At 44.4% G+C, this 13,149-nt stretch overlaps 1 protein-coding gene across 1 annotated transcript in view; it reads right to left on the reverse strand.

Annotated features, from left to right (window-relative positions):
* The window catches only part of PRPF8 (pre-mRNA processing factor 8), a 35,740-nt gene that overhangs the window by 1,374 nt on the left and 21,217 nt on the right, over positions 1–13,149 (reverse strand). Inside the window, exons 25-39 of the mRNA XM_059380310.1 lie at positions 9,988–10,235; positions 9,571–9,750; positions 9,232–9,367; positions 8,949–9,118; positions 8,679–8,808; positions 8,417–8,563; positions 8,080–8,240; positions 7,588–7,779; positions 6,946–7,183; positions 6,681–6,809; positions 4,734–4,847; positions 4,479–4,652; positions 3,979–4,172; positions 2,949–3,188; positions 2,707–2,848 (exon numbers count right to left, since the gene is read on the reverse strand). Of these exons, the coding sequence (XP_059236293.1) occupies positions 2,707–2,848; positions 2,949–3,188; positions 3,979–4,172; positions 4,479–4,652; positions 4,734–4,847; positions 6,681–6,809; positions 6,946–7,183; positions 7,588–7,779; positions 8,080–8,240; positions 8,417–8,563; positions 8,679–8,808; positions 8,949–9,118; positions 9,232–9,367; positions 9,571–9,750; positions 9,988–10,235 (2,595 nt within the window). The remainder of the gene's footprint in view (positions 1–2,706; positions 2,849–2,948; positions 3,189–3,978; positions 4,173–4,478; positions 4,653–4,733; positions 4,848–6,680; positions 6,810–6,945; positions 7,184–7,587; positions 7,780–8,079; positions 8,241–8,416; positions 8,564–8,678; positions 8,809–8,948; positions 9,119–9,231; positions 9,368–9,570; positions 9,751–9,987; positions 10,236–13,149) is intronic.

Here is a 13,149-nt window from a genome sequence, read left to right on the forward strand (position 1 = left end):
ATAAATGACCCAACACACAGCTCATGAATTTTCACAAGCTAAATTCATCTTTCAATCTACCACTAAGTGGTATTTTGTTTTTTTAACTTTTAAATCTTTTTTTAAAGATTTTATTTATTTACACAGAGAGCGAGATCACAAGTAGGCAGATTGGCAGGCAGAGAGGGGTAAACAGGCTTCCCACCGAGCAGAGCCCAATGCAGGGCTCAGTCCCAGGACCCTGAGACCATGACCTGAGCCAAAGGCAGAGGCTTAACCCTCTGAGCCACCCAGGCACCCCTCCACTAAGTGGTATTTTAAATTTTACACTGCCATCAACAAAGTAAAAGAACCTGTGTTCCTATAAAATCACACATACAGAATACGAACAATCTTTTCAAATTCACCAACCTGAGGCCACAAATTGGTTTTATTCAATATGAATTACCTGATTATTTGTAAAGCTGGGCACCCTTTAACCGACTGAGCCACCCAGGTGCCCCGGGATTGTCATTTTTACTATACATCCTGAAGTGACTGCCAGGCTTTGGATTACCAGAGACTTGAATAAGAATCTAAGAAAATGCAAGCAACTCATTTGACTGACAAAGCTGATTCCTGAAGTCTTTTCACAGTTTTAAGGAGAAAGGAAGGAGAAGAGGTGATGTGGAGTATATTTCCTTTTGGGAAAGTGGTCCCAGTGAGCAAACCTCCCAGTGGTGAGGGCGTGGTGAGGATGTGGCGACTGCTTTCTAGGACCTCAGCTATATGGAGCAGCCTCTCTCCCTGCCCATCCCCATGGCTTCACACATGCTTGGTTCTCCAGTTTTTAACTGTATTTTGAGAATTGTGTTATAAATAATTTATCCCCCAAATTAAAAATGTTTTTCTTTTAGTTAAAAAAAAAAAGCTGGGCACCTTTTCATTTGCCATCTGTTGCTCCGTTTCTGAACTACCTTCAGATTTTTTTTTCTTAAAATTTTATTTATTGTCAGAGAGTGCACACACAAGCAAGGGGAGCAGCAGGCAGAGGGAGAAACAGACTGCCCCCTAACAAGGAGCCCCATGCAGAACTTGATCCCAGAACCCTGGGATCGTGACCTGAGCTGACGGCAAATGCTTAACCGACTGAGCCACCCAAGCATCCCTACCTTCAAATTCCTTGCCTAGTCTACAGTTATGTTTTTATTTATTTTCAAGATTTTATTTGAGACAGACAGGCAGCACACAAGCCAGGGGGTGAGGGAGAAGCAGACTCCCCACTGAGCAGGGAACCCCACACAGGGCTCCATCTTAAGACTCTGTGATCATCACCTGAAGTCAGATGCTCACCCGAGTGAGCCATCTTCTGTAATTCCCTATTCTAGTTTCTAATCCATCTTATTTTAGAATTATGCAAATATTTTCTTCCTGTTTTTTGTATGTCTTTGTCAAACACAAGTTATTACTTTTAATTATGGTTCTGGGTTTTACATCTTAAGAACGCTATCCCCGGGATGCCTGGGTGGCTTAATTGGTTAAGACGCTGCCTTTGGCTCAGGTCATGATCCTGGGGTACTAGGATCAAGTCCCACATCGTGCTCCTTGCTTGGCAGGGAGCCTGCTTCTCTCTCTGCCTCTGCCTGCTTGTGTGCTGACAAATAAATAAACAAAATCTTTAAAAGAAAAAAAAAAGAAAAAAGAACGCTATCCCAACACTAAGGTAATCAGTACTTTCTTCCAATACTCTACCGCTTAGTATTTTACATGCAGATCTTTACATGCATTTTTTTTTCATGTTGTGAACCAGGGGTCTGATTGTTTCAGTATCAATGTAGCATCCTTAATTCTATAGATCTGATACATATTTATTTTTTTATTTTATTTTTAAAAAGATTTTATTTATTTGACAGACAGAGATCACAAGCAGGCAGAGAAGCAGGCAGAGAGGAGGAAGCAGGCTGCCTGCTGAGCAGAGAGCCCGATGTGGGGCTCGATCCCAGGACGCTGGGATCATGACCCGAGCCGAAGGCAGAGGCTTTAATCCACTGAGCCACCCAGGCGCCCCCTGATACATATTTATTATACCCACATGAATCTGTTTCTGATTATTTGCTATCCTCTTCCAATAACTTTTGGGCCAGTACATCATTTTCATAATTGCCATAGCTTTATGATGCTTTAAGATTTGATGGGAGCCAAAACATTTCCTGCTATTTCGTTTTGTTTTGCTTTAAAGATTTTCTTTATTTAGGGGCGCCTGGGTGGTTCAGTTAAGTGTCTGCCTTCTGCTCGGTCACGATTCTGGGGTCCTGGAATCAAGCCACACACTGGGCTCCCTGCCTGGTGGGGAGCCTGCCTTTCCCTCTTCCACTTCCTCTGCTTGTGTCTCCGATCTCACTTTCTCTCTGTCAAATAAATAAAATCTTGAAGAAAAAAAAAAAGGTTGTATTTATTTGTTTGAGAGAGAAACAGGGAGAGTGAGAGAGAGAGAACACGAGTAGGATGAGGGGCAGAGGGAGAAGCAGATTCTCCTCTGAGCAGGGAGTTCAACATGAAGCTTAATCCCAGGAACTCCAGGATCATGACCCAAGCTGAAGGCAGATGCCCAACTGAGCCACCCAGGTGCCCTCAGCCATTCTTATATATATATTTATTCATCCACGAATCCTGAAACCTGCACCTTAAGTTCTAGGCAATCTCAGGTGAGTTTTGGGCACGGACTATCTCCTAGTTGAGGACATTTACCTGGGCCCGAAGGTCAGATATGCAGATAAACTTCTTAAGCACATTTTTGGGAAGGATATAGGTATAACCGGTCTCTTTGATGTCATCAGATGAAACATAAATATGATTGGTCCTCAGGTGAAGGTTGGCAGCAGAGATGGCTCTAAAAATGGTGGGGAATGTTAGCACTTCTCTGGCTAGCACCACAGGTATTATCAGTGGGCACTGCCATCCCTAACCCCTCCCATCCCTTATAGTAGTACCTAACCCTCCATTCAGTCTTGGAGGAGAAAGTCTGGGTCTCATAGTTGCTGGTGGTAGAAGTAATGATCTCATCGCCATGCTTGTTGACAGTACGAGTCTGTGTTGCTGTCAGCTGTGACTGTTCCTTGGTCTGCTTCTCAATCTCCGCTATCTGCTGCCGCTGCTGCGATGGTGCCGAGATCTCCATACCCAGGATGATGTCTCGAATTTCTGATTGTGTCAGCGATGCCACATTCACACTGTGGGGACAGAATTATAACCATCACAAGATCCCTTGCCTTCAGTCAATTATGTCCAATGGCAAGAGTGTAACTTGGTAAGACAAGGGACCCCAGACCCTTACCCCAGATAATCCTCAAGTGGCATTCGTAAAGGAAGTGTGACATCGAGATGTACTAATACTGATAAGATTTATCACAGCCCAGGATGGCTCTGTTCATGTACACCTTTTAGCCATGCTCAAACCTCATCAGTATCTAGACATTCCTCTTTTCTTTGACAAAAAGTGCCCCAGTTTAACAGCACAATTCTTAAAATCAGAAACCCTTAGAACATGTTCTCAACCACAGCTAGTGTTGCCAGTCACCTTAGGTAAACATGGAAATCTATGGACATTTTTATTTTTGGCTGCACAGTGAAAGGGAGGGGGAAGGAAGGTGTGTGTGTGTGTGTGTGTGTGTGTGTGTGTGTGTGTGTGCGTGCGCACGTGCACACATGCACACGCTATTAGCAATGGTACCTGGGGATCCAGGATGTTAAAAATTCCTGTAATGTATGGACAGTAAAGAAATGCCTTGCTCAAAATGGCAACATGAGAAATACCCTAGAATCAGACTAAAGCCCCGAAACACAGACATTTTTTACATTATTTGAAGACACTGCCTTCCTCTTTTCTACAGCATTCCCCAGGACAATTACTTGAGAAATTTCTGAACCTTAGTGTTCCCAAAATACCCAGAAACTACATACTGAACCATTCATTTCACTCTTTTAGGATCTTCCATCTGTCTCCCCAGCACCATTGCTTACTTGTTTTTCTTGCCATAATCAGCCAAGATGAGATCTTTTAGCTGCACCTCCACTTTGATCCACTCCTCGTCAGTCAGAGTGGGCCAGATGTGGTGTGGTTCTGTAATAGTAGTCTTGTCTGGCTTCAGGATCACCTTCGCCCGGTCATTGTTCACATGCAGGGCACGCAGAATCAGGATGAGACGGGAGAAAGCCTGAGAAGAGATATGGCAGCAATGGGGAAGAGAGGGGAGGTCAGCCACTAGATGTCTTCCCCCTTTCCTTGATTCTATCCTTTCAGGGAACCCAGAAATTGATTTCAACCTCTAAGATGCAGCCTTCCTCTCCTGCTCTCAGTCAACTTTATATGTGGTGCACAGAGCTGCTACCTCATCCACAAGCTGAAGATGTGAAAATGGCCTCATAGGGGTCCTGGGAAAAAGCTAAGGCAGGCAGAGGATTGTCTCATGGCCCCAGACCCATCCTCTTAGAATGACCCTCTTTGTTGGGTGGTTTCCTACCGTGTAGGATGAGATAGTCTTGAGCCAGTCATCGTAGAGATTGAAGAGAACCATCTGGGGTTCAGTGGCTTTAAGGATGAGGTCCCCAAACTTTTCCACCTTGAGACAGGCCTGGAAAGGTAGCTGGAGCTCTGATCCCTTGATCACAATATTGGGAAAGTCCAGCAAGTGCACCTGAAACAAGATCAAATCCAAGATTAGAAACAGAGCCTGCAGGTCTCAGACCTTCTCTCTTCTACCTCAACCACCTCTCACCTCCAATGGGTCCAGCATGCCCTTCCTGGTGACAATGATCTGCTTGGGCTGCTCCTCCACAGGCAGAGATCGGATGAGGGCAGCCACTTCCTCAGCTGTCTTCCATTTAGCCAACTAAAAAGAAAGAGGGGAGGAAATGGAAAATGAGTTTCTACCATCCCAAAGTCAACTAGAACAAAAGCTCCTAGTCTTGAAATAATCACTCTATGGAGTGCCTGGGTGGCTCAGTTAGTTAAACCTCTGTCTTCGGCTCAGGTCATGATCTCAGGCTCTCTGCAGGAAGCCTGGTTCCCGGCCCGCCCTCCACCCCCCCCCACCTGCTTCTCTACTTGTGATCTGTATCAAATAAATAAAATCTTAAAAAAAAAAAAAATCAATCTATGTTTCTGTTGCGCACTGCCAATGAATGCTGGGTACTTGGAAATGCAAAAAAAGTGTCCAATAGCCTTGCCCAAAAGGCTTTTCAACCTAGCTGGCCAAAAAACCTCATACAAGATATACCACGATGCAGTATTTAATTACATAATATATCACAGACAAAAGAGATTAAGGCTAAAGATCAAAAAAAGCTACATAAAGAAACAGAAAGACTTTATTTAGAGACAGCATGTATGCACACAAATGAGGGGAATGGCAGAGAGAGAGAATCTCAAGCCGACTCCGCACTGAGTGCAGAGCTGGATGAGAATCTCACAATACTGAGATCACAACCCAAACCGAAATCTAGAGTTGGACCCTTAACTGACTGAGCCACCCAGGCGCCCCACTCCATAAAGAAAAAAGTCTTAAGGAATGAGTAAGACTGGGGGCCTGGGTAGCTCAGTCGTGATCCTTGGTCCTGGGATTGAGTCCCACATTGGGCTCCTTGCTCAGCAGGAAATCTGTTTCTCCCTCACCCCCTGCCCATGCTCAGTCTCTCTCGCTGTCAAATAAATAAAATCTTAAAAAAAAAAAAAAAGAAAGAAAAGAAAAGGAATGATAAGACTGTGATTAACAGAGTACACAGAATTGAGTTCCTTCTATAAGGAAGATATAGAAGCAAAGCCACAGAAGTGGAAATGAACAACAGAGTTTGGGGACAGTAGGACATTGGATTGTTTGCAAGAGCAAACAGGTGTTTTTTTTAATTAATTAGAGATCACGGACACATTGGGGGTGGGGGGAGACAGAAGGTGGCAGGGACCCTGACTCACCCGGGCACCATCCAGGATGGTGGGATCATGACCTGAGCTGAAGGGAGATGTTCAACCAACTTAGCCACCCAAGTGCCCAGGAAATAGGTTTTAAAGGAAGAGAAACCATAGTTGGACAGTTTATAACCCAGCCAGGTATCAAGTGTCTAGGAAACCAAAGAAGAGTTAATTCACCACGGCGCCTGGCAGCTCAGTGGGTTAATAAAGCCTCTGCCTTCAGCTCAGGTCATGATCCCAGGGTCCTGGGATTGAGCCCCGCATCGGGCTCTCTACTCAACAGGGAGCCTGTTTCCCTTCTTCTCTCTTTGCCTGCCTCTTTTCTTACTTGTGATCTCTGTCTGTCAAATAAATAAATAAAATCTTTAAAAAGAAGAGTTAATTCACCAAGAAGGGGCTACCAAAGGCTTAGAGGTAGAAATTTGGTAAAAAGTGATGTTTTAAGAATATTTGTTCCCTTTAGAAAGATGACTTTTGGTTGCCTTAAGACAGGTTAAAGATAAGAGAGTCAAGAAACATAGACCAACTGTAGGTAGTGAAGGACCTCACACACTGCTAGGCCTCCTAAAGAATACTTCCCAAGTAATTCAGAGAAAAGGTTCAAATGAGATACCTTAAATCTCTCAAACAGAAGCAGGAAGATGCCACCCTACCTCTACCGTCTTTCACATCCCCCCCCCAAAAGAAAAAGGGGTAGTAGAAGGTAGAAAAAGGGGTAGAAAACGTTTACAACTTCTCTGTCCTTTAACTGGCTCACCTGCCCCAAACGCTTCTGTCCAGCCCACACAGATGTGTGGATTATCTTGAGGAAGAGCTGCCCTGTGCGTGGATTGAAGATGAAGATGGCCCCATTGATGGGTTTGGTGGTCAAGTTCCCTTCAAAGGTCTAAAGAATGATTACATCAATTAGCACTATCTAGACACAATCATATTGCCTTCACCCCAAATGTACACATTTGCCTTAGCACCCTCCCACAGGCATATATAGAGCCCCACATCCCTACCTGGCTTCTAATTCTCACCTTGTGGATAGTCACTCTGTAGACATTAGTGTCATCCACAAACCAGATGATCTGGTTGGAGAAGAGCTCACCATAATTCTGAGAGGACAGATAGGGCTCAGTGGGCTCAGATGAATAGAGCTGCAGCCCCTTGCGGATCCGTTCACGTAACACATACAAGGCAGGGTTTGCCTTCATGATCTTGGCCATGGCCTGCTGTATGAGAGGCTTGCTGCCTGGGAACCAGTTTCCGTAGGCACTATTGAGAAAAGCAGAGTGAAGACCAGACTGGCAGCCTCAGGGACAAGGCAAAATGAAACTCCAGAGAAAGAAAAGACTGCTGGCCAGGCGGATAAGGGTCTGCTCATGGACACTAAAACACACACATATATGCTCAAGTGTGCCAGCAGGCACCCCAAGAGGCCCCATACTTTAATGTGCATGTGTTTTTTAGTTTGCCAAGGTGGCACTTTCTTTTTCTGGTCAAGTTTTCTGGGCCACTGACATTTTCTGGGCCTCTGTCGTACAACTTTCAGTGATCTCAAAATCTTGAGTTCAAGCCCCATGTGGTCATAATTTACTTAAAAAAATTTTAATTAATTAAATTAATAAATATAGTATGCAGCTGACAGAAAATAGACATGCTTCTGAGCACCAACTTACCTGTGCAGATTGTATGCCAGGTCAATGGCAATGAGCACACCAGTGGGCGAAGGGTAAATACTCATGTTGTCTGTGGTGTAGTCCAGGAACTTGGCCCGGGCATAGCGTTCAATGTCATGGGAATCATAGTCCCCCCAGCGCAACTGGATATCAATCCAATACTTCTGAGTGGTGGTACTATCCATCACATCCCTGTGGGCAGAAAGAGGTCAGGAATCCACGCTTCCAAGAAGCCACCAATATCATCAATGAACCACATGAACTCTCAATCACTAACCTAAATATCAAAATTCCCAATCCCTTTGTCTGTTCCAATCAGCAAGCCCCTCACCCAGAGAATCAGCAGTACTTTAAGGGTGCTGATAGGATCCAGGGATGGCACTGTACCCAAGTTAGAAAGAAAAGCAGGCAGGGACAATTCCTGAAGTAGCACAGGTAGAACAGTCAAACCAAGCTTCCTGAATGCCTAGGGCTTGGTTATAAAGCACTTACTTAGAGTCTGCTAGCAATGAGGGCCGAGAGACATTCCACTTATAGGAGGCAAAGAGTAGGATATCTGCACAGGAAGAATTCATCTTATAAGACTTCCGTGGGTGAATTGTTTCCTTTTGCACTGTCTCAATTTCTAGTGCATCCAGTTCCTGATCAAACACCTGGAGGCAAAGGCGCAAACGTTATGACTGCTTACAGAAGCCCACCAGGAATGAGGGCTTGCAGAATTTCAGATGATGCAAGTCTCATCCTCAGTGCTGCCAGGGTGGACTTCCCCTACCCAAGAATGAGCTGACCTGACTTCTGGTGGTCCCCTCCCCGCTCAATTCTGGCTCACCTGACACAAGTCCATCACAATGCTCTCATGGATCTTCTGCCATAAGTGAGCCCGGAAAATCTGGATAAGAGAGATCTTCAGTGTGGGGATCTTGCCATGCATGAAGATACCCGTCAGGTCCAGCTGCACCTGAAAGCCTACATATACCTAACAAGAAAAAGAGAGACAGCAGAGGTCAAGAGACTGGTTCTTAGGAGTAATTAAGGAAGCAGAAACACCTGCTTTTAGCTTCCTCTCTCCCAGGTCTAGCAATCACACTCACGTTGGCTCGGTTGATGGTTGGGGACCACCAGAGGGTGAATCTACGATTGGGAATTTGGTTCAATCCTGATCGCTGAGCATTAGTTAGCTTCTTCCACTTCATAGACTCCTCAAAACCACTGGCTTTTTCCCTGCGAAGAAGGGGCCAGTTAAAGCGATGCCATCTCCCAGAACACTGCTCTCCAGTAAACACCAGAGAACTCAATAGAACATGAGAGTTGAGCTCAGAGGGCCGTGATAGGTTACTGTAAGGGAAGAAGAGAATCCTCACCAGAAAAGCCCTTCCCACGTAGGGAAGTAAGTGCCCTTGAAGAGTGTGTGTTCCAGAATGCCTTCCACACCACCCAAGGCCTGAATCATGTCTGTACGGTAGTTGTTCAGGTTCCAGAGCTTCCCATCATGCCGCTGGTGTGTCCACCAGAAAGGGTTCTGCTTCAAGACCTAGATGGCAAGGCAACTACCATCAAGTTTCTGAGTGCCTACTACCCCAGATTCCCTGCACGGTCATGGATTCTTTTAATTCAGGGAAAATTTCTATCATCCCCTCCATGTACCTGGTACTGCTTAAAGTCAGTTCGAACCCGCCAGCCCTTATCATATGCCAACGTGTGCCTGTCCTTCTGGAAGAGGGTGTTGATTCGGGGAATGCCACGATCCCATGAATCTTCTAGATCTTCTAAGGTCAGTCGTCTGTCAAAGAAAAAAGATCTAAATAAAACATTTGTTCAAAAGAGTTTACCATTCCTCCCTAGCCAAGGACAAACAGGTCAGATGTAGAAGGTATTTGTCTCCATAAAAATATGGGCATGCTCTGCTCCTGACCTCCATGCAAGGCTCAAAGATCACCCCCTCCACACTTCTGACCAGACTCCCATACCTTCCTGGATGTTTACCTGTTCTGAGCAATGGCCTCTTGTCTCTTCAATGCATACTCCGCCCAGACCCGCTGGGAATCAATGAACTCACTCTCCCACGGCTGTATGTAGCGATACAAGTTGGGAATTAGCTGGTCTTCTTCATGGCTCATTCCTGAACGAAAGTGTGTGATACCTACATCTGTCTGCTTGGACCACCTGTTTGGGGCACAACCAAGTTTTAGAAAAAATAAAAATAAAATTTAAAAGAAACATCCCCTTTCCTCATAGGTCTAGCAAGATTTCCTTTCCCCCCCTTTTTAAAGAAGTTTTTGCTTATTTATTTAAGTCCTCTCCACACCCAACATGGGCTCATGACCCTGGAGAAGAAGAGTTGCATGCTCTTCCAACTGAGGCAGCCAGGCACTCGTAGCAGGATTTTCAACCAAGTCCTACCTGAGGTCAGACTGGGGGATGAGCACATGGCCCATTGAGAGCATGCCGAGTCCACCCAACTCCTTAGGGGTATAGAACACAACAGGAGGGAACCGACTAGGCATCTTGGAGTTGAGGCCAATCTTGATACGTGTTTGGATCTTGTTCTCACACTTCACTAGCAAGTCCAGGAGCTCCTGGGTGTTCACCACAGCCTCCCGAAAGTATGTCATAAGGCCTATAAGAGCTGTGTTCCACTTATTCACAATCTGAAAAAAGTGGGGAGAAAGTAAAGTGAGCTATGGGGGTGGTGGTGGTAGGGACCACTTTATCCAGCTAATAATATTCTGCCTAGTTCTCAAGGAAGATCTGAGCTCATCATTAGGAAAGTATATATAAATCAAAACTACAGGATACTATTTAACACCTATAATAATGGCTACTGACAAGTGGCAAGTGTTAAGACTGTGAAGAAAATGGAACACTTTAATACTGCTGGTGGGAATGTGAAATGATACAATGGCTGAACCACCTGGCAGTTCCTCAAAAAGTTAAAGAGTTACCATATAATCTAGCAATTCTACTACAAAGTATATACCCAAGAGAAATGAAAACTTGTGTCCACACAAAAAAGCATACACAAATCTTCACAAGAGCATTATTCCTAACAGCCAAAAAGTGGAAGAAAACCACAAATGTCCATCAATTGACAAATGGATAAAAAAAAATGTGGTATATCCATATAAAAGAACATTATTTGCAAATGAAAAGGATTCAAGTACTGATACATGCTACAACACAGATAAATCTTTAAAACATGTTAGGTGAGGGGCGCCTGGGTGGCTCAGTGGGTTAAAGCCTCTGCCTTCAGCTCAGGTCATGATCCCAGGGTCCTGGGATCGAGCCCTACATCGGGCTCTCTGCTCAGCAGGGAGCCTGCTTCTCTTCCTCGCTCTCTGCCTACTTGTGATCTCTCTGTCAAATAAATAAATAAATAATCTTTCAAAAAAAAAAAAAAAAACATGTTAGGCAAAAGAAATTAGACAGGAGTACCTTGGTGGCTCAGTCCGTTAAGCATCTGACTCTTGGTTTCAGTTCAAGTAATAATCTCAAGAGGCCTGAGACAGAGCCCTGTGTCGGGCTCCATGCTCAGTGGGGAGCCTGAAGATTCTCTCTCCTGGTCTGCCCCTCAACCCCAATCACACACAAATGCTCTCTCTTGCTCTAAAATAAATCTTTAAAAAAAAAGGGGGGGGGGGGACACTAGCCAAGAGAGTCACATATTGCACAATTCCACTTATATGAAATGTCCAGAACAGGCCAAATCATACACACAGAAAGTAGATTCATGGTTGCCAGGAGCTAGACATGGGGGGAACAACAGGGAGTAAAGGACTGCTCATGAAAATAGTTTCTTCTTAGGGTGGTGAAAATGTTCTAGAATGCAAAAGTGGTAATGGTTGCACAATTTTATGAATATACTGAAAACCTCTGAATTGTGTATTTTTAAAGTGTGAATTTAATCTGGAAAAAAATCAATTGAGGCAATATAAACACTTAAAACCAAGTACGGTAAGTAATCCAGGGTGGACGGGGGAGAAAAAGGGATGAGAAAAACTACTAAAAATTAATAGAGGGAATGAAAACTAATGGGACCACAGAAATTGCCTTCCCATTATAAAGAACTACAAAACTAAGCAAAATACATAAAACAGTATCTTCAGACAACTGACAAATAGGCAACATAGACCATGACCCTTGAGAAAAAGTAAACAAATGAAGTGAGCCCAAGTTCCCCAGCATCCTGCCTACTGGCAGTTTCCCAGCTGCACCACACACATGGAGGGGGAATGGAAACAAAGCCCAACAGTCTCACTGAACTGAAGAGACAGAGATTAGAATTCAGGAGGCCAAGGCAGCTAGAATCTGTCAGGCAGAAGTACTAGAGAGAAGCAAGTTCTCAGAAAGATCTTTGGATCTTTCCATGAAGGGAATCCCTTTACATGAAGGGATTCCCCCTCAAGCTTTTGGCTGAGTACCAACCTATATGCAGTAAAACCCCAACATCTAGAAGAACACCAGAACTTTTTTTTTTTTTTTTTAAAGATTTTATTTATTTATTTGACAGACAGAGACTACAAGTAGACAGAGGCAGGCAGATCGAGAGGAAGGGAAGCAGGCCTCCGGCTGAGCAGAGAGCCTGATGCGGGACTCGATCCCAGGACCCTGAGACCATGACCTGAGCCGAAGGCAGCGGCTTAACCCACTGAGCCACCCAGGTGCCCCAGAACACCAGAACTCTTAACTCTAGGAAATTGAGGGTTGCTGGAGTGGAGGTGGGCGGGGGGATGAGGTAACTGGGTGATGGGCACTAAGGATGGCACCGATGCGATGAGCATGGGGTGTTACAGGCAACATGGTTAAGTGAACTCTACACTTGAAACTAATGATGTATTATATGCTGGCTAACTTAATTTAAATGAGAATAATAAAAAAGAATGCCACAGATCAGAAAGCCGAAGAAGTCCCACAGATCATGAGGTTGCCAACAATTTGTGTTCCCACCAACCAGAGCAGAGAGACCTTGTAATACATGGGAATTGGGTAGAGCCCCAAGAAAGTTATCAACCTAGCAACAGAGGTACGTTAGCCCAGAACAAAGGGTGCTATGTATTTTCCACAACCAAGTTTAAAAGGCTTAAATGGACCAAACTAATCCACAAGTTACTGACATAACACAGCTCAATACTCTTTAAAAAAAAAAACAAAAACGTTACGGGACACCTGGGTGGCTCAGTTGGTTAAGCAGCTGCCTTCGGCTCAGGTCATGATCCCAGCGTCCTGGGATGGAGTCCCACATCAGGCTCCTTGCTCGGCGGGGAGCCTGCTTCTCCCTCTGCCTCTGCCTACCACTCTGTCTGCCTGTGCTCGCTCTCTCCACCCCCTCTCTCTGATAAATAAATAAAATCTTTAAAAAAAAAAAAAAAGTTACAAAACCTATAATGTAAAACTCAAAATTTCTAGCATGTAATAGAAAATAACCATTCATGCAAAAAAAAAAAATTATCATCAGAAAAAACTCAATCAATAGAAACAGACCTAACAATAACACAAATAATGAAATTAGTATGCAAGGACCTTAAAACAGCTACTTAACAAGCCTTATAATTATGCTTAAATATA

This window comes from Mustela nigripes, chromosome 16, assembly GCF_022355385.1.
Source record: "Mustela nigripes isolate SB6536 chromosome 16, MUSNIG.SB6536, whole genome shotgun sequence".
Lineage (NCBI taxonomy): Eukaryota > Metazoa > Chordata > Mammalia > Carnivora > Mustelidae > Mustela > Mustela nigripes.